Here is a 20,408-nt window from a genome sequence, read left to right on the forward strand (position 1 = left end):
AGTGGGCAAAAATTTCAGTCTCTCGATGTGCAAAACTGATAGAGACATACCCCAAGCGACTTACAGCTGTAATCGCAGCAAAAGGTGGCGCTACAAAGTATTAACTTAAGGGGGCCGAATACTTTCGCAAGGCACTGTATATACTATATTCTATACCACCTACTGCATCTTGCCTATGCCGGACACCATCGCTCATCCATTTATTTATATGTACATATTCTATTCATCCCTTTACATTTGTGTCTAATTGTGTGTATAAGGTAGTTGTTGTGAATTTGTTAGATCACATGTTAGATATTGCTGCACTGTCGGAACTAGAAGCACCAGCATTTCGCTACACTCGCGTTAACATCTGCTAACCATGTGTATGTGACCAATAAAATTTGATTTGATCAGTATTGGTACATGGGTCACTTGGCAAGGTGACACACATGAGACTGCTGTACTTTAGCTTTGACCTCTTGTGTTTCTGCCGTCTCAGCTTTATCATGATACGACTGACTAGAAATGTAATTGTGCTAGAAGGCATGTTTGGACTCGATCCCTTTCTCAAATAGTCAGTTCTAACTGGGTTATGCTAAGTCAGTGTATGAGTGTAGCTAACCGCTTTGTGTTTCTCTCCTTCCAGGGCTCCAGAGATCATCCTGGGCCTGCCCTTCTGTGAAGCCATCGACATGTGGTCCCTGGGCTGTGTGATCGCTGAGCTCTTCCTGGGCTGGCCCCTCTACCCAGGAGCCCAGGAGTACGACCAGGTAAATAAGCCTGTTATAATGAACTGTAGTGTATTGTTACATTACTGTACACCCTCCTCTGAGGCTCACTGGTCCAGATCATAAGAACTGTAGACCTCCTCCCTTGTCTTCCATTTCCTCCTCCTATTCCCTCCACATCTTCTCATTCGCCCCTTCTTGAAGCTCCTTTATATCTCCTCCTCAGTTCCTTATTCTCCTCCTTGAAGTTCCTTTATCTCCTCCTCCTTGAAGTTCCTTTATCTCCTCCTCCTTGAAGCTCCTTTATCTCCTCCTCCTTGAAGTTCCTTTATCTCCTCCTCCTTGAAGCTCCTCCTCTTGAAGTATCTCCTCCTCCTTGAAGCTCCTTTATCTCCTCCTCCTTGAAGTTCCTTTATCTCCTCCTCCTTGAAGTTCCTTTATCTCCTCCTCCTTGAAGTTCCTTTATCTCCTCCTCCTTGAAGTTCCTTTATCTCCTCCTCCTTGAAGTTCCTTTATCTCCTCCATCCTTTTTTCCCGCTCGCGCTCTCTTTAGTCTACTGTCCTCATCTCCTCCCCTCCACTTTCCTCTGGCATCTGTTCTCCTCTCTAGCTGAGTGAAGTCTGTCTAGCGCCTCCTACTGTACTCTAACAGTGTGCGTTCATGCTATGAGGTGATTGCTTGTGTTAGGACATTGACTCAGACCTCCCACTCCTCCATAGCCCTGTTATTAATGTTTTACTCCTGCTGGGTTCTCAGGATGATCGGCCTGAATCCTGCAGTGACCTGTGGAGAAGGGAGGGGGAGGCACTGGAAACGAGGGATGGAAGGGAGAGGGGAGGAGAAGGAGATAAAGGATGATGTACTGGGACTGCTTGAGGCAGCAGGGGTGGAAAGGAGGGAGAGATTGAGAAAGGGAGAGCGAGTTTGGAAGGGGAAATATTGATGAATAAATAAATGAACATAGTGTGTGGGAATGAATTGAGAGGGTAGAGAGGAGTGTGAGACGGAGGAAGGGAGTGACAGGCAGCGACAGGCCCAGATTAGTGCCGTATTTCCTGGCCGCCGCCGGCGGGGGAGGGCTCCCCTGTGGATGTGCCAGTGGCGGCAGGCAGGGTGGAGGTGTGGATGGTCTCTCCTCATGACTGATGGCATAGCAGGCTGGAGGTGATGGATCCCCCCCAGCGGAGCCCTGAACAGCAGCTGCCCAGAGTTTAAATGAATCTGGGGCTTATGTTGAATGGCTTTCCCCCGCCCTGGAGACCCATCCACAGTAAGCCTTTCAGTCCAGCCCCAACCTTTCCTATACATTACCCTGCAGTACACCCCCTAAGCCCCCTCTGCAGACGGACTGTGTCCTCGCCAAAGTATTTTTACTTCCCAGCATCGTTTTTCACGCTTTCGCTTCGGGCCCAGAGGCAGGAGGGATAACTCAACACCTCCCGAAGAGATTTGACTTGAGCACGGCAGCACTAAATGTAATTAATCTGTTTTTATAGGGGCAGATCACAATGTCCCAAAGCCGCATTACCCAGACAGAACCTCGGTGGAGCCTCCTCTGAGGGAGGAACCAACGCCAGGCCGCCGGCGCCAAGAGGCCAGGCGCCGGCGCCGCTAAGAGGCCCGGCCGCCGGCGCGCCAAGTGGCCCGGCGGCGCCGCCCGGCGCGCTAAGTGGCCCGGCCGCGGCGCCGCTAAGTAGCCCGGCCGCGGCGCCGCTAAGAGGCCCGGCCGCCGGCGCCGCCAAGAATATTGAGGGAAAAGAGAGGATTGAAAATGGGGATTCATGGTGGGAGTAGTTGGGTTTGATTTATAAAGAGTTCTTATTAGATTTCTTCATCGTCGCAGCACCAATACCACTACGGTACTACCGCCACTGACCTACCGCTGTTACTACCGCCACTGACCTACCGCTGTTACTACCGCCACTGACCTACCGCTGTTACTACCGCCACTGACCTACCGCTACGGTACTACCGCCACTGACCTACCGCCACTGACCTACCGCCACTGACCTACCGTCGGTCTACCGCCACTGACCTACCGCTACGGTACTACCGCCACTGACCTACCGCTACGGGTACTACCGCCACTGACCTACCGCTGTTACTACCGCCACTGACCTACCGCTACGGTACCAACGCCACTGACCTACCGCTACGGTACCAACGCCACTGACCTACAGTCTCTCTCTCTGGCCAGCTATCATCTAGTGTACGCCCCTCAGTCAGTTATCATGCCCATGCCCTGTGGGTATTCACATGTACATTAACAGGTGTACTTTAATCCATGCCCTGTGGGTAGTCACATGTACATTAACAGGTGTACTTTAATCCATGCCCTGTGGGTATTCACATGGACATTAACAGGTGTACTTTAATCCATGCCCTGTGGGTATTCACATGGACATTAACAGGTGTACTTTAATCCATGCCCTGTGGGTATTCACATGGACATTAACAGGTGTACTTTAATCCATGCCCTGTGGGTATTCACATGGACATTAACAGGTGTACTTTAATCCATGCCCTGTGGGTAGTCACATGTACATTAACAGGTGTACTTTAATCCATGCCCTGTGGGTAGTCACATGTACATTAACAGGTGTACTTTAATCCATGCCCTGTGGGTATTCACATGGACATTAACAGGTGTACTTTAATCCATGCCCTGTGGGTATTCACATGGACATTAACAGGTGTACTTTAATCCATGCCCTGTGGGTATTCACATGGACATTAACAGGTGTACTTAATCCATGCCCTGTGGGTATTCACATGGACATTAACAGGTGTGCTTTAATCCATGCCCTGTGGGTATTCACATGGACATTAACAGGTGTGCTTTAATCCATGCCCTGTGGGTATTCACATGGACATTAACAGGTGTACTTTAATCCATGCCCTGTGGGTATTCACATGGACATTAACAGGTGTACTTTAATCCATGCCCTGTGGGTATTCACATGGACATTAACAGGTGTACTTTAATCCATGCCCTGTGGGTAGTCACGAGTGTACTTTAATCCATGCCCTGTGGGTATTCACATGGACATTAACAGGTGTACGTAATCCATGCCCTGTGGGTATTCACATGGACATTAACAGGTGTACTTTAATCCATGCCCTTCGACACTAACTCCCCCTCCCCTCCCAGGGTGTGGGGTGTCACCCTGGGCCCCGGGGGCAAGATGACTGGAGCCAAAGGGGCTGCCGTCACCCCTCACTCCCAGCGTGGGGTCTAGTTCCATCCCACACAGCAGAATGTATTTATAACTCTCCTCCTCTTCCTCCGTCTCTCAGCCACGTCTAACCTTCTTTCAATATTTGGGCAATGTTTCAAAAACTGTGATATGGCGCTATAGGATAGGGCCCTGGTAGTGTCCCCAATCAGCTCCCTCTTTCTCTCTTTCTCTCTCTCTCTTTCTGTTGTACTGCAGGGATATTTTTGTCCTAGGAAGGCTGCAGTGAAACATCTTCCAGGAAAATGTTTTTTCCCTTCGGAGATGAATTCTTCTCACTCGCACACACATGCACACACATGCGCTCACGTACACTCGCACACACATGCGCTCACGTACACATGCGCTCACGTACACTCGCGCTCACGTACACTCGCGCACACGTGCGCTCACGTACACTCGCGCTCACGTACACATGCACTCACGTGCACTCACGTACACTCACGCACTCTTCTACACGTACACTCGCGCGCACACATGCGCTCACGTTCACTGGCGTACGCTCGCGCGCGCACCTGCGCTCACGTACGCTCACGCGCGTACATGCGCTCACGCACGCACATGCACTCACGTACGCTCGCACACTCGCACACGCATGCACTCGCATGCAGTCATGGCCAAAAGTTTTGAGAATGACACAAATATTCATTTTCACAAAGTCTGCTGCCTCAGTTTGTATGATGGCAATTTGCATATACTCCAGAATGTTATGAAGAGGGATCAGATGAATTGCAATTAATTACAAAGTCCCTCTTTGCCATGCAAATGAATTGAATCCCCAAAACCATTTCCACTGCATTTCAGCCCTGCCACAAAGGAACAGCTGACATCATGTCAGTGATTCTCTTGTTAACACAGGTGTGAGTGTTGATGAGGACAAGGCTGGAGATCACTCTGTCATGCTGATTGAGTTCAAATAACAGACTGGAAGCTTCAAAAGGAGGGTGGTGGTGCTTGGAATCATTGTTCTTCCTCTGTCAACCATGGTTACCTGCAAGGAAACACGTGCCGTCATCATTGCTTTGCACAAAAAGGACTTCACAGGCAAGGATATTGCTGCCAGTAAGATTGCACCTAAATCAACCATTTATCGGATCATCAAGAACTTCAAGGTGAGCAGTTTAGTTGTTGTGAAGGAGGCTTCTGGGTGCCCAAGGAAGTCCAGCAAGCGCCAGGACCGTCTCCTAAAGTTGATTCAGCTGCGGGATCGGGGCACCACCAGTACAGAGCTTGCTCAGGAATGGCAGCATGCAGGTGTGAGTGCATCTGCACGCACAGTGAGGCGAAGACTTTTGGAGGATGGCCTGTTGTCAAGAAGGACAGCAAAGAAGCCACTTCTCTCCAGGAAAAACATCAGGGACAGACTGATATTCTGCAAAAGGTACAGGGATTGGACTGCTGAGGACTGTGGTAAAGTCATTTTCTCTGATGAATCCCCTTTTCGATTGTTTGGGGCATCCGGAAAAAAAGCTTCTCCGGAGAAGACAAGGTCAACACTACCATCAGTCCTGTGTCATGCCAACAGTAAAGCATCCTGAGACCATTCATGTGTGGGGTTGCTTCTCAGCCAAGGGAGTGGGCTCACTCACAATTTTGCCTAAGAACACAGCCATGAATAAAGAATGGTACCAACACATCCTCCGAGAGCAACTTCTCCCAACCATCCAGTAACAGTTTGGTGATGAACAATGTCTTTTCCAGCATGATGGAGCACCTTGCCATAAGGCAAAAGTGATAACTAAGTGGCTCGGGGAACAGAACATCGATATTTTGGGTCCATGGCCAGGAAACTCCCCAGACCTTAATCCCATTGAGAACTTGTAAACAATCTTCAGGAGGCGGGTGGACAAACTCCAAGCATTGATTATGCAAGAATGGGCTGCCATCAGTCAGGATGTGGCCCAGAAGTTAATTGACAGCATGCCAGGGCTGATTGCAGAGGTCTTGAAAAAGAAGGGTCAACACTGCAAATATTGACTCTTTGCATCAACTTCATGTAATTGTCAATAAAAGCCTTTGACACTTATGAAATGCTTATAATTATACTCCAGTATTCCATAGTAACATCTGACAAAAATATCTAAAGACACTGAGACAGCAGACTTTGTGAAAATTAATATTTGTGTCATTCTCAAAACTTTTGGCCATGACTGTACACATGCACTCACATACACATGCACTTACATGCATACACATGCACTCGCATACAGATGCACTCGCATGCACACACAAACGTCGGCACGCAAGTAGGTATACCCACACACTCACGTAAACACACAGTCTTCAGGCCAATGTGGTAGAGGAGGGCAGAGAGAGTGCAATAGAGAGATGATGAGGGCGTGCAGTAGAGAGATGATGAGGGCGTGCAGTAGAGAGATGATGAGGGCGTGCAGTAGAGAGATGATGAGGGCGTGCAGTAGAGAGATGATGAGGGCGTGCAGTAGAGATGATGAGGGCGTGCAGTAGAGAGATGATGAGGGCGTGCAGTAGAGGGATGATGAGGGCGTGCAGTAGAGAGATGATGAGGGCGTGCAGTAGAGAGATGATGAGGGCGTGCAGTAGAGAGATGATGAGGGCGTGCAGTAGAGAGATGATGAGGGCGTGCAGTAGAGAGATGATGAGGGCGTGCAGTAGAGAGATGATGAGGGCGTGCAGTAGAAGATGATGAGGGCGTGCAGTAGAGGGATGATGAGGGCGTGCAGTAGAGAGATGATGAGGGCGTGCAGTAGAGGGATGATGAGGGCGTGCAGTAGAGGGATGATGAGGGCGTGCAGTAGAGGGATGATGAGGGCGTGCAGTAGAGGGATGATGAGGGCGTGCAGTAGAGGGATGATGAGGGCGTGCAGTAGAGGGATGATGAGGGCGTACAGTAGAGGGATGATGAGGGCGTGCAGTAGAGGGATGATGAGGGCGTGCAGTAGAGGGATGATGAGGGCGTGCAGTAGAGGGATGATGAGGGCGTGCAGTAGAGAGATGATGAGGGCGTGCAGTAGAGAGATGATGAGGGCGTGCAGTAGAGAGATGATTAGGGCGTGCAGTAGAGGGATGATGAGGGCGTGCAGTAGAGGGATGATGAGGGCGTGCAGTAGAGGGATGATGAGGGCGTGCAGTAGAGGGATGATGAGGGCGTGCAGTAGAGGGATGATGAGGGCGTGCAGTAGAGGGATGATGAGGGCGTGCAGTAGAGGGATGATGAGGGCGTGCAGTAGAGGGATGATGAGGGCGTGCAGTAGAGATGATGAGGGCGTGCAGTAGAGGATGATGAGGGCGTGCAGTAGAGGGATGATGAGGGCGTGCAGTAGAGGGATGATGAGGGCGTGCAGTAGAGGGATGATGAGGGCGTGCAGTAGAGAGATGATGAGGGCGTGCAGTAGAGGGATGATGAGGGCGTGCAGTAGAGAGATGATGAGGGCGTGCAGTAGAGGGATGATGAGGGCGTGCAGTAGAGGGATGATGAGGGCGTGCAGTAGAGGGATGATGAGGGCGTGCAGTAGAGGGATGATGAGGGCGTGCAGTAGAGGGATGATGAGGGCGTGCAGTAGAGAGATGATGAGGGGTACTCATATGGACGTGTGTGTCTTTCCAAATCATGTCCAATCAATTGAATTTACTACAGGTGGACTCCAAGTTGTAGAAACATCTCAAGGATGATCAATGGAAACAGGATGCACCTGAGCTCATTTTCGAGTCTCATAGCAAAGGGTCTGAATACTTATGTAAATAAGGTATTTCTGTTTATTATTTTTTAAATACATTTTAAATCCTGTTTGCATTGTCATTGTGGAGCATTGTGAATACTTTCTGAAAGCATTGTAAGTGCAGTGGAGGATACCACAAATCCCAAACTCCTCAGCAGTAAACAAACGAACAGAGAAAACAGGACAAGGCCTGTAATTACACTCGCAAAAACATTCCCTTATTTAGTTTTTCCTTTGGGAAAAAAATAAGAACAGAGTGCTTTCCGAATGCACTGCATGTCCTCCTTCCCTATTACCAAGTCAGACTTGACATATTTCCTCCCTTCCCCATTTACCAAGTCAGACTTGACATATTTCCTCCCTTCCCCATTTACCAAGTCAGACTTGACATATTTCCTCCCTTCCCCATTTACCAAGTCAGACTTGACATATTTCCTCCCTTCCCCATTTACCAAGTCAGACTTGACATATTTCTATCTGGTTTGCAGACAGAAAGGGAATAACTTTAACACATACAGACCTTGGGTGCTCATGCTGGCAGTGTTCACCAGAGAAGGCCATCTGATAAGAACAGTGTGTTTTATGAACTAGTGATTGTTGTAGCCTGCTGGTTGTGGGTTCAGAGGGAGAGGTCAAGACTTGTCTCTGTGTACAGGACACTTGAGGGATCCAACTTCAGAGTTTTTTTGAATTGGTAAGCTGTTAATCCTAGATGTATTGACGTGACTAAGTGGAGCTACACACACACCTCTTTATGTTTATCATCTCGTCTCTATAATAGATTTTCTGTCTGTGCGTCTGCTTTGGCATTTAGATCCATATGAGGTTAGATTACATTTTCTTATTTAACAGACATCGTAGATGAAACCTTGAAAGCTGGAAGTCATTGAATTTGAGCCCAAACAGGCAGGGTTAAGCCTGTCCAAGACCCAGGGTCCCCGAGAGGATACTTTTGGGGCTAGTGCCCTGCTGTCTCAAGAATGCGAACACAGCCCTCGTTCCTCTCCCCTAGCCCTTCTCAAACACAACTCCTCCACCCCAGTGGAATGCCGACGCGCCCCTTGCCCCTCTTGCCCTCCTCTCGCCTCCAAGGCAGCACTAAGCCTCTAATGGATGTTTTCCCTGACACCTTGGTGTGACTGACGTCAGACAGGCCTCTCTCTACAACTGCTCTCATAAACCTCCCTGTTCTTTATCCCGCCACCCAGTAGGTAGACAGACAGAATCGTCCCGCCACCCAGTAGGTAGACAGACAGAATCGTCCCGCCACCCAGTAGGTAGACAGACAGAATCGTCCCGCCACCCAGTAGGTAGACAGACAGAATCGTCCCGCCACCCAGTAGGTAGACAGACAGAATCGTCCCGCCACCCAGTAGGTAGACAGACAGAATCGTCCCGCCACCCAGTAGGTAGACAGAATGATCCCGCCACCCAGTAGGTAGGCACGGGTAGAATCGTCCCGCACGAGGTAGACGACAGAATCGTCCCGACAGAGGTCGTCCCGCCACCCAGTAGGTAGACAGACAGAATCGTCCCGCCACTCAGTAGGTAGGCAGAATGATCCCGCCACCCAGTAGGTAGGCACGGGCAGAATCGTCCCGCCACCCAGTAGGTAGGCAGAATGGTCCTGCCACCCAGTAGGTAGGCAGAATGGTCCCGCCACCCAGTAGGTAGTCAGTGTTGCGAAAACGATGATTGCACATCATATTTCTAACGTATATTATAGAAGAATGTAGCCAGCTACATTTCCAAATATTTTTCTTGAAATTGAGCTTTATACCGGAGAAAGACTACATGGGAGGAAATGACCTGCTGGTGATCCAATGACGAGCAAAAACACTCCATCTGAGTGGAGAAGTGCAACTGAAGCACGAAATGACTCCTTTTACATTCATGATTTGGAGCGAATCCTGACTGAAGCTGAGCAGAATTTACAATAAGAAGCATTTTAAGATATCTTTTCTGCGTCTCATCTTTCCCTTTCTGTGTGAAAAACGCAGAATCCTGAGTCAACACAACCCCATGCAGGCAGCGGCATACAGTCATACTCTCTCTCTCCTGCTAGGGCCCTGATCACGGACATACCCACATGTAACCGGTGTGAAATGGCTAGCTAGTTAGCGGTGGTGCACGCTAGTAGCGTTTCAATCGATGACGTCACTCGCTCTGAGTCCTTGAAGTAGTTGTTTCCTTTGCTCTGCAAGGGCCGCGGCTTTTGTGGAGCAACGATGCTTCAAGGGTGACTTGTCGATGAGTGCAGAGAATCCCTGGTACGAGCCCAGGTAGGGGCGAGGAGATGGACAGAAGCTACACTGTTACACACACACGTCAATCATTCCCAGGGTCCTCCCATGCACACTTCAATCATTCCCAGGGGCCTACCCAACACACGTCACTCATTCCCAGGGGCCTACCCCGCACACGTCACTCATTCCCAGGGCCCTACCCCGCACACGTCACTCATTCCCAGGGCCCTACCCGCACACGTCACTCATTCCCAGGGCCCTACCCCGCACACGTCACTCATTCCCAGGGCCCTACCCCGCACACGTCACTCATTCCCAGGGCCCTACCCCGCACACGTCACTCATTCCCAGGGCCCTACCCCGCACACGTCACTCATTCCCAGGGCCCTACCCGCACACGTCACTCATTCCCAGGGCCCTACCCCGCACACGTCAACGTCATGTATTACTACTAGGTAATGACTATGTCCTCAGGATGTGTGAGGCTGGAGAAGGGATCAGCACCTGGGCTTGAAGGTGGGGGTCTGTGGGTATGGGAAGAGGGGCGGTACTGGGCAGTTTACAGTGGAACAAGGCACCGCAGGAATGGAGAAGAGAACTGTGCTGGGATGTTTAGACTCTCTATGATGTTATGGTAATATTATGGGGGAGAAATGGCAATATTGAACTGTTCTTTCCCCATCTGCTACGGTCATAGCATACAGGGACTGTTCTTCCCCCATCTGCTACGGTCATAGCATACAGGGACTGTTCTTTCCCCATCTGCTACAGTCATAGCATACAGGGACTGTTCTTTCCCCATCTGCTACGGTCATAGCATACAGGGACTGTTCTTTCCCCATCTGCTACGGTCATAGCATACAGGGACTGTTCTTTCTCCATCTGCTACGGTCATGGCATACAGGGACTGTTCTTTCCCCATCTGCTACAGTCATAGCATACAGGGACTGTTCTTTCCCCATCTGCTACAGTCATAGCATACAGGGACTGTTCTTTCCCCATCTGCTACGGTCATAGCATACAGGGAATGTTCTTTCCCCATCTGCTACAGTCATAGCATACAGGGACTGTTCTTTCCCCATCTGCTACAGTCATAGCATACAGGGACTGTTCTTTCCCCATCTGCTACGGTCATAGCATACAGGGACTGTTCTTTCCCCATCTGCTACGGTCATGGCATACAGGGACTGTTCTTTCTCCATCTGCTACAGTCATAGCATACAGGGACTGTTCTTTCTCCATCTGCTACAGTCATAGCATACAGGGACTGTTCTTTCCCCATCTGCTACAGTCATAGCATACAGGGACTGTTCTTTTCCCCATCTGCTACGGTCATAGCATACAGGGAATGTTCTTTCCCCATCTGCTACGGTCATAGCATACAGGGACTGTTCTTTTCCCCATCTGCTACGGTCATGGCATACAGGGGACTGTTCTTTCCCCATCTGCTACAGTCATAGCATACAGGGACTGTTCTTTCCCCATCTGCTACAGTCATAGCATACAGGGACTGTTCTTTTCCCCATCTGCTACGGTCATGGCATACAGGGACTGTTCTTTCCCCATCTGCTACGGTCATAGCATACAGGGACTGTTCTTTCCCCATCTGCTACAGTCATAGCATACAGGGACTGTTCTTTCTCCATCTGCTACAGTCATAGCATACAGGGACTGTTCTTTCCCCATCTGCTACAGTCATAGCATACAGGGACTGTTCTTTCCCCATCTGCTACAGTCATGGCATACAGGGACTGTTCTTTCCCCATCTGCTACGGTCATAGCATACAGGGACTGTTCTTTCCCCATCTGCTACGGTCATAGCATACAGGGACTGTTCTTTCCCCATCTGCTACGGTCATAGCATACAGGGACTGTTCTTTCCCCATCTGCTACGGTCATAGCATACAGGGACTGTTCTTTCCCCATCTGCTACAGTCATAGCATACAGGGACTGTTCTTTCCCCATCTGCTACAGTCATGGCATACAGGGACTGTTCTTTCCCCATCTGCTACAGTCATGGCATACAGGGGACTGTTCTTTCTCCATCTGCTACAGTCATAGCATACAGGGACTGTTCTTTCCCCATCTGCTACAGTCATAGCATACAGGGACTGTTCTTTCCCCATCTGCTACAGTCATAGCATACAGGGACTGTTCTTTCCCCATCTGCTACAGTCATAGCATACAGGGACTGTTCCTTCCCCATCTGCTACAGTCATGGCATACAGGGGACTGTTCTTTCTCCATCTGCTACAGTCATAGCATACAGGGACTGTTCTTTCCCCATCTGCTACAGTCATAGCATACAGGGACTGTTCTTTCCCCATCTGCTACAGTCATAGCATACAGGGACTGTTCTTTCCCCATCTGCTACAGTCATAGCATACAGGGACTGTTCTTTCTCCATCTGCTACAGTCATAGCATACAGGGACTGTTCTTTCCCCATCTGCTACAGTCATAGCATACAGGGACTGTTCTTTCCCCATCTGCTACAGTCATAGCATACAGGGACTGTTCTTTCCCCATCTGCTACAGTCATGGCATACAGGGGACTGTTCTTTCCCCATCTGCTACAGTCATAGCATACAGGGACTGTTCTTTCTCCATCTGCTACAGTCATAGCATACAGGGACTGTTCTTTCCCCATCTGCTACAGTCATAGCATACAGGGACTGTTCTTTCCCCATCTGCTACAGTCATAGCATACAGGGAATGTTCTTTCCCCATCTGCTACAGTCATAGCATACAGGGAATGTTCTTTCTCCATCTGCTACAGTCATAGCATACAGGGAATGTTCTTTCTCCATCTGCTACAGTCATAGCATACAGGGACTGTTCTTTTCCCCATCTGCTACAGTCATGGCATACAGGGACTGTTCTTTCCCCATCTGCTACGGTCATGGCATACAGGGACTGTTCTTTCCCCATCTGCTACGGTCATAGCATACAGGGACTGTTCTTTCCCCATCTGCTACGGTCATAGCATACAGGGACTGTTCTTTCCCCATCTGCTACGGTCATAGCATACAGGGACTGTTCTTTCTCCATCTGCTACGGTCATAGCATACAGGGACTGTTCTTTCCCCATCTGCTACAGTCATAGCATACAGGGACTGTTCTTTCCCCATCTGCTACAGTCATGGCATACAGGGGACTGTTCTTTCCCCATCTGCTACAGTCATAGCATACAGGGACTGTTCTTTCTCCATCTGCTACAGTCATAGCATACAGGGACTGTTCTTTCCCCATCTGCTACAGTCATAGCATACAGGGACTGTTCTTTCCCCATCTGCTACAGTCATAGCATACAGGGAATGTTCTTTCCCCATCTGCTACAGTCATAGCATACAGGGAATGTTCTTTCTCCATCTGCTACAGTCATAGCATACAGGGACTGTTCTTTTCCCCATCTGCTACAGTCATGGCATACAGGGACTGTTCTTTCCCCATCTGCTACGGTCATGGCATACAGGGACTGTTCTTTCCCCATCTGCTACGGTCATAGCATACAGGGACTGTTCTTTCCCCATCTGCTACGGTCATAGCATACAGGGACTGTTCTTTCCCCATCTGCTACGGTCATAGCATACAGGGACTGTTCTTTCTCCATCTGCTACGGTCATAGCATACAGGGACTGTTCTTTCCCCATCTGCTACAGTCATAGCATACAGGGACTGTTCTTTCCCCATCTGCTACAGTCATAGCATACAGGGACTGTTCTTTCCTAACATTTTTCCTTTCTCTTTCCCCTCCCTCTCTCTCTTGCTCTGTCTGTCCACATCTTTTTATTTTTCCCTCGCTTCCTCTTTTCACAGATTCGCTACATTTCTCAGACGCAGGGTTTGCCTGGGGAGCATCTGTTGAATGTGGGGACGAAGACGGCACGGTTCTTCTGCAGGGAGTCTGACTCCCCCTACTCAGCATGGCGATTGAAGGTAAGAAGGACCCCTGAGCCCAAAATACATCTCCAGCAGAACCCCCCCCTAGCACCCGCTATAAACCATTCCATACACTGACGCCTCTTTCGCTCCTCTCCACCAAAACACACACTCCTCCTAGCCCAGCACTGAAAACAAACCTACATATTATCTCTCACCATCACCTAACATTCTCCCTCTCAGCAAACAGTCATTACTCCCACCACCCACCAGAGAAGAAAACCCCCACACAAGCATCCTCTCTTTTTCACCGTTTGAACCAACTCTGGAGATAAAGGCTGAAGGGATGAACCAAATCCTTATTTGTGTCCCCCGTCTCCCCGTCTCTCTCGTTCTCCCCTGTCTCTCTCGTTCTCCCCCTGTCTCTCTCGTTCTCCCCCTGTCTCTCTCGTTTCTCCCCTGTCTCTCTCGTTCTCCCCCCGTCTCTCTCGTTTTCCCCCGCTCTCTCGTTCTCCCCCCGTCTCTCTCGTTCTCCCCCCGTCTCTCGTTTCTCCCCCTGTCTCTCTCGTTCTCCCCCCGTCCCTCTCGTTTTCCCCTGTCCCTCTCGTTCTCCCCCCGTCTCTCTCGTTTTCCCCCGTCCCTCTCGTTTTCCCCCCGTCTCTCTCGTTTCTCCCCGTCCCTCTCGTTCTCCCCCCGTCCTCTCGTTCTCCCCCCGTCCCTCTCGTTTTCCCCCCGTCTCTCTCGTTTCTCCCCCGTCCCTCTCGTTTTCCCCGTCTCTCGTTTTCCCCCCGTCTCTCTCGTTTTCCCCGTCTCTCTCGTTTTCCCCGTCTCTCTCGTTCTCCCCCGTCTCTCTCGTTCTCCCCGTCTCTCTCGTTCTCCCCCGTCTCTCTCGTTCTCCCCCGTCTCTCGTTCTCCCCGTCTCTCTCGTTTCTCCCCGTCTCTCTCGTTTTCCCCGTCTCTCTCGTTTTCCCCCCGTCTCTCTCGTTTCCCCCCGTCTCTCTCGTTTTCCCCCGTCTCTCTCGTTTTCCCCGTCTCTCGCTTTCCCCCCGTTCTCTCGTTTTCCCCCCGTCTCTCTCGTTTTCCCCCCGTCTCTCTCGTTTTCCCCCCGTCTCTCTCGTTTTCCCCCCGTCTCTCGTTTTCCCCCGTCTCTCTCGTTTTCCCCGTCCCTCTCGTTCTCCCCGTCCCTCTCGTTTCTCCCCGTCCCTCTCGTTTTCCCCCCGTCCCTCTCGTTTTCCCCGTCTCTCTCGTTTTCCCCCGTCTCTCTCGTTTTCCCCCCGTCTCTCTCGTTTTTCCCCGTCTCTCGTTTTTCCCCCGTCTCTCTCGTTCTTCCCCCGTCTCTCTCGTTCTTCCCCCCGTCTCTCGTTTTCCCCCGTCTCTCTCGTTCTCCCCGTCTCTCGTTCTCCCCCCGTCTCTCTCGTTTCCCCCCGTCTCTCTCGTTCTCCCCGTCTCTCTCGTTCTCCCCCGTCTCTCTCGTTCTCCCCGTCTCTCTCGTTTTCCCCCGTCTCTCTCGTTTTCCCCCCGTCTCTCTCGTTTCCCCCGCTCTCTCGTTTTCCCCCGTCTCTCTCGTTTCCCCCGTCTCTCTCGTTTTCCCCCGTCTCTTCGTTCTCCCCCGTCTCTCGTTTTCCCCCGTCCCTCTCGTTCTCCCCCGTCCCTCTCGTTTTCCCCCGTCTCTCTCGTTTTCCCCGTCTCTCTCGTTTTCCCCGTCTCTCTCGTTTTCCCCCGTCTCTCCGCTTTCTCCCCGTCTCTCTCGTTCTCCCCGTCTCTCTCGTTCTCCCCCGTCTCTCTCGTTCTCCCCCGTCTCTCTCGTTCTCCCCGTCTCTCGTTTTTCCCCGTCTCTCTCGTTTCCCCCCGTCTCTCTCGTTTCCCCCCGTCTCTCTCGTTTTCCCCCCGTCTCTCGTTTCCCCCCGCTCTCTCGTTTTCCCCCGTCTCTCTCGTTTCTCCCCCGTCTCTCTCGTTTCCCCGTCTCTCTCGTTTTCTCCCCGTCCCTCTCGTTCTCCCCCGTCTCTCTCGTTTTCCCCCGTCTCTCTCGTTTTCCCCCGTCTCTCTCGTTTTCCCCCGTCTCTCTCGTTTCCCCCGTTCTCTCGTTTTCCCCGTCTCTCTCGTTTTCCCCCCGTTCTCTCGTTTTCCCCCGTCTCTCTCGTTCTTCCCCCGTCTCTCTCGTTTCCCCCCGTCTCTCGTTCTCCCCGTCTCTCTCGTTCTCCCCGTCTCTCTCGTTCTCCCCCCGTCTCTCTCGTTCTCCCCCGTCTCTTCGTTCTCCCCCGTCTCTCTCGTTTCTCCCCCGTCTCTCTCGTTCTCCCCCCGTCTCTCTCGTTCTCCCCGTCTCTCTCGTTCTCCCCCCGTCTCTCGTTTTCCCCGTCTCTCTCGTTTCCCCGTCTCTCTCGTTCTCCCCGTCTCTCTCGTTCTCCCCCGTCTCTCGTTCTCCCCGTCTCTCTCGTTCTCCCCCGTCTCTCTCGTTTACCCCCGTCTCTCTCTTTTTTCCCCCTGTCTCTCTCCCCTTGTCTCTCTCCAGTCGACTGATGAGCATGAGACCGAGACGGGGATGAAATCAAAGGAAGCAAGGAAGTACATCTTCAGCTGTTTGGATGACATAGCGCACGTAAGTCTTGTTCCACAGGATGTGGACACAATCAGCTTTTCTAACTAGACCGTGTTGATGAGTCTCGACTCAGGAAGCTCATGGTTAGATGATGTAGGTCTGGAAGAGAGGAAGTTCACTTTCAGCTGTTCTAACTAGACCATGTTGATGAGTCTCGACTCAGGAAGCCCATGGTGAGATAAGATGGGGCCGTAGGTCTGAGAGAGAGGAAAAAGCTAGAACATGTACGTACATCTCATTGCTGGAAAAACCCCATTCTCACATCTCTAGTCATATGCTAAGTGACATGCTAAGGTTCAGCACCCAACACTTAGTTTGAAAGTCAAGCCTCGGGGGTGAAACCACAGCTGGAAATTCCCTGACAACGAGGTCATGGGTTGAAAATTTCCCTGCTGATGTTTTTACGAGTTGGGGGGGATTATGTAGAATGATGTAGATGGTGTACAGACAAGGGATGATGTAGGTGGTGTAGAGACGGGGGATGATGTAGATGGTGTGGAGACGGGGATGGTGTGGAGACGGGGATGGTGTAGAGACGGGGATGGTGTAGAGACGGGGGGATGGTGTGGAGACGGGGATGGTGTATGGTGTAGAGGATGGGTGGCGGGGATGATGTAGATGGTGTAGAGACGGGGATGGTGTGGAGACGGGGGATGGTGTGGAGACGGGGGATGGTGTAGAGACGGGGATGGTGTGGAGACGGGGATGATGTAGATGGTGTAGAGACGGGGATGATGTGGAGACGGGGATGGTGTGGAGACGGGGATGGTGTAGAGACGGGGATGGTGTAGAGACGGGGATGGTGTAGAGACGGGGGATGGTGTGGAGACGGGGGATGGTGGAGACGGGGATGGTGTGAGACGGGGGGATGGTGTGGAGACGGGGGATGGTGTGGAGACGGGGATGGTGTGAGACGGGGTGGTGGAGAGGGGATGGTGTGAGACGGGGATGGTGTGGAGACGGGGATGATGTGAGGATGGTGTGGAGACGGGGATGATGTAGAGACGGGGATGGTGTGGAGACGGGGGGGGTGGTGTGGAGACGGGGATGGTGTGGAGACGGGGATGGTGTGGAGACGGGGATGATGTAGAGACGGGGATGGTGTAGAGACGGGGATGGTGTAGGGATGGTGTGGAGACGGGGATGGTGTGGAGACGGGGGGATGATGTAGATGGTGTAGAGACGGGGATGATGTGGAGACGGGGGATGTGTGGAGACGGGGATGGTGTAGAGACGGGGAGATGGTGTGGGAGACGGGGATGGTGTGGAGACGGGGATGGTGTGAGACGGGGATGGTGTGAGACGGGGGATGGTGTGGAGACGGGGATGGTGGATGGTGTGGAGACGGGGATGGTGTGAGACGGGGGGATGGTGGAGACGGGGGGATGGGTGGAGACGGGGATGGTGTGGTGAGGGATGGTGGAGACGGGGAGGTGGAGATGGAGACGGGGATGGTGTGGCGAGACGGGGATGGTGTGGAGACGGAGTGGTGGCAGCCCAGACGGGGGACTGATGTAGATGGTGTAGAGCCGGCGATGGTGGTGTGTAGAGACGGGGATGGTGTGGAGACGGGGATGGGTAGATGGTGTGGAGACGGGGATGGTGTAGATGGTGTGGAGACGGGGATGGTGTAGATGGTGTGGAGACGGGGGGATGATGTAGATGGTGTGGAGACGGTGGTAGATGGTGTGGAGACGGGATGGTGTGGAGACGGGGATGGTGTGGAGACGGGGATGGTGTGGAGACGGGGTGGTGGGGGATAGAGACGGGGATGATGTAGATGGTGTGGAGACGGGGGATGATGTGGAGACGGGGATGTGTGGAGACGGGGATGGTGTAGATGGTGTGGAGACGGGGGATGATGTAGATGGTGTGGAGACGGGGATGGTGTGGAGACGGGGATGGTGTGGAGACGGGGATGGTGTGGAGACGGGGATGGTGTAGATGGTGTGGAGACGGGGATGGTGTAGAGACGGGGATGGTGTGGAGACGGGGATGGTGTAGATGGTGTGGAGACGGGGGATGATGTAGATGGTGTGGAGACGGGGGATGATGTGGAGACGGGGATGGTGTGGAGACGGGGATGGTGTGGAGACGGGGATGGTGTGGAGACGGGGGATGGTGTGAGACGGGGGATGGTGTGGAGACGGGGATGGTGTGGAGACGGGGGGATGGTGTAGATGGTGGAGACGGGGGATGGTGTAGATGGTGTGGAGACGGGGATGGTGTAGATGGTGTGGAGACGGGGATGGTGTAGATGGTGTGGAGACGGGGGATGGTGTGGAGACGGGGATGGTGTAGAGACGGGGATGGTGTGGAGACGGGGATGGTGTGGAGACGGGGGGATGGTGTGGAGACGGGGATGGTGTGAGACGGGGATGGTGTAGAGACGGGGGGATGGTGTAGAGGGGATGGTGTGGAGACGGGGATGGTGTGAGACGGGGATGGTGTGGAGACGGGGATGGTGTGGTGTAGAGACGGGGGATGGTGTAGAGACGGGGGATGGTGTAGAGACGGGGGATGGTGTGACGGGGATGGTGTGGAGACGGGGATGGTGTAGAGACGGGGATGGTGTGGAGACGGGGGATGGTGTGGAGACGGGGATGGTGTAGATGGTGTAGAGACGGAGATGGTGTAGAGACGGGGTGATGTAGAATGCTGTAGATGTAAAAATGGGGGACGGGGGACGCGTGGGGCGTAGACGTGTGGGCGTAGACGCGTGGGGCGTAGACGCGTGGGGCGGTGTAGATGCGTGGGGACGGCGGGGACGTAGACGCGTGGGGACGGGGCGGCATAGAGAGATGTGGAGACGGGGGGATGAGAGATGTGGGGGATGTAGAGACGGAGGTGATGTAGAGACGGGGTTGTAGATATGTAGAGACGGGGGTGATGTAGAGACAGGGGTGATGTAGAATGCTGTAGAGACGGGGTGATGTAGAGACGGGGGTGATGTAGAATGCTGTAGATGTGAAAAATGCCCCATCGTTCTCAAGTTCCACTTATCACAATGGTTGGTTTGATGTTTTTACTTTTGATAAACTTCTGCAAAATGTCTGGTATTTTTAACATAGGAAACGATTATTCCAGCTTAGCATAGTGACTGTTTATACTGTTTGTCCCCTTAACCAAGTCTCCCTTGACTTGTAAAGCTGGTTTAAAACTTCCTGAGGCTCCAGATGAAATGCACAAAAGTTGGGAAAGATGACAGATGACTAGTTCTCCTGAGCCCTGACCTGCCTCTCTCTCCCAGGTGAACTTGTTGATGAATCTGGAAGGTAGTGACCTGTTGGCAGAGAAGGTGGACCGAAGAGAGTTTGTAGGCCTGCTGAAGAGGATGTTGTGGATCGATGCGGAGAAGAGGATTGCCCCCGTTGAGGCGCTCAGCCACTCCTTTATGTCCATGCAACACCTGCTCGACTTCCACATAGCAACCAGTGAGTTTCCCCACTGACTTTCAGGCGGGTTGACCTTTTCGTAGAGAAGAGACTAGAGTTCGGCCGATTAGTGATTTTTCAACGATACCGATTAATCCGCCGTTTATTAAAAAATTTTTGCTTTTATTTTATTTATATTATTTATTTGTAATAATGACAATTACAACAATACTGAATGAACACTTATTTTAACTTAATATAATACATCAATAAAATCAATTTAGCCTCAAATAAATAATAGAAACATCTTCAATTTGGTTTAAATAATGCAAAAACAAAGTGTTGGAGAAGAAAGTAAAAGTGCAATATGTGCCATGTAAGAAAGCTAACGTTTAAGTTCCTTGCTCAGAACATGAGAACATATGGCTGGTGGTTCCTTTTAACATGAGTCTTCAATATTCCCAGGTAAGAAGTTTTGGGTTGTAGTTATTATAGGAATTATAGGACTATTTCTCTCTATACCATTTGTATTTCATATACCTTTGACTATTGGATGTTCTTATAGGCACTTTAGTATTGCCAGTGTAACAGTATGCCTTACGTCCCTGTCCTCGCTCCTACCTGACACGAACCAGGAACACATCGACAACAGCCACCCTCGAAAGC

The 20,408-nt window shown here is 51.5% G+C and overlaps 1 protein-coding gene across 1 annotated transcript; it reads left to right on the forward strand.

Moving 5' to 3' along the window:
• Positions 1-602: 602 nt before the first annotated feature.
• LOC123732472 (homeodomain-interacting protein kinase 3-like) lies at positions 603-19,802 on the forward strand (the record flags this gene model as incomplete). Its single annotated transcript, XM_045711663.1, has 4 exons — positions 603-752; positions 13,710-13,829; positions 16,282-16,368; positions 19,619-19,802. Coding segments are annotated over exons 1-4 (469 nt in total), but the record flags the coding sequence as incomplete, so codon positions are not given.
• Between the last annotated feature and the right edge of the window lie 606 nt (positions 19,803-20,408).

Source organism: Salmo salar, unplaced genomic scaffold (genome assembly GCF_905237065.1).
Source record: "Salmo salar unplaced genomic scaffold, Ssal_v3.1, whole genome shotgun sequence".
Taxonomy (NCBI): Eukaryota; Metazoa; Chordata; class Actinopteri; order Salmoniformes; family Salmonidae; genus Salmo; species Salmo salar.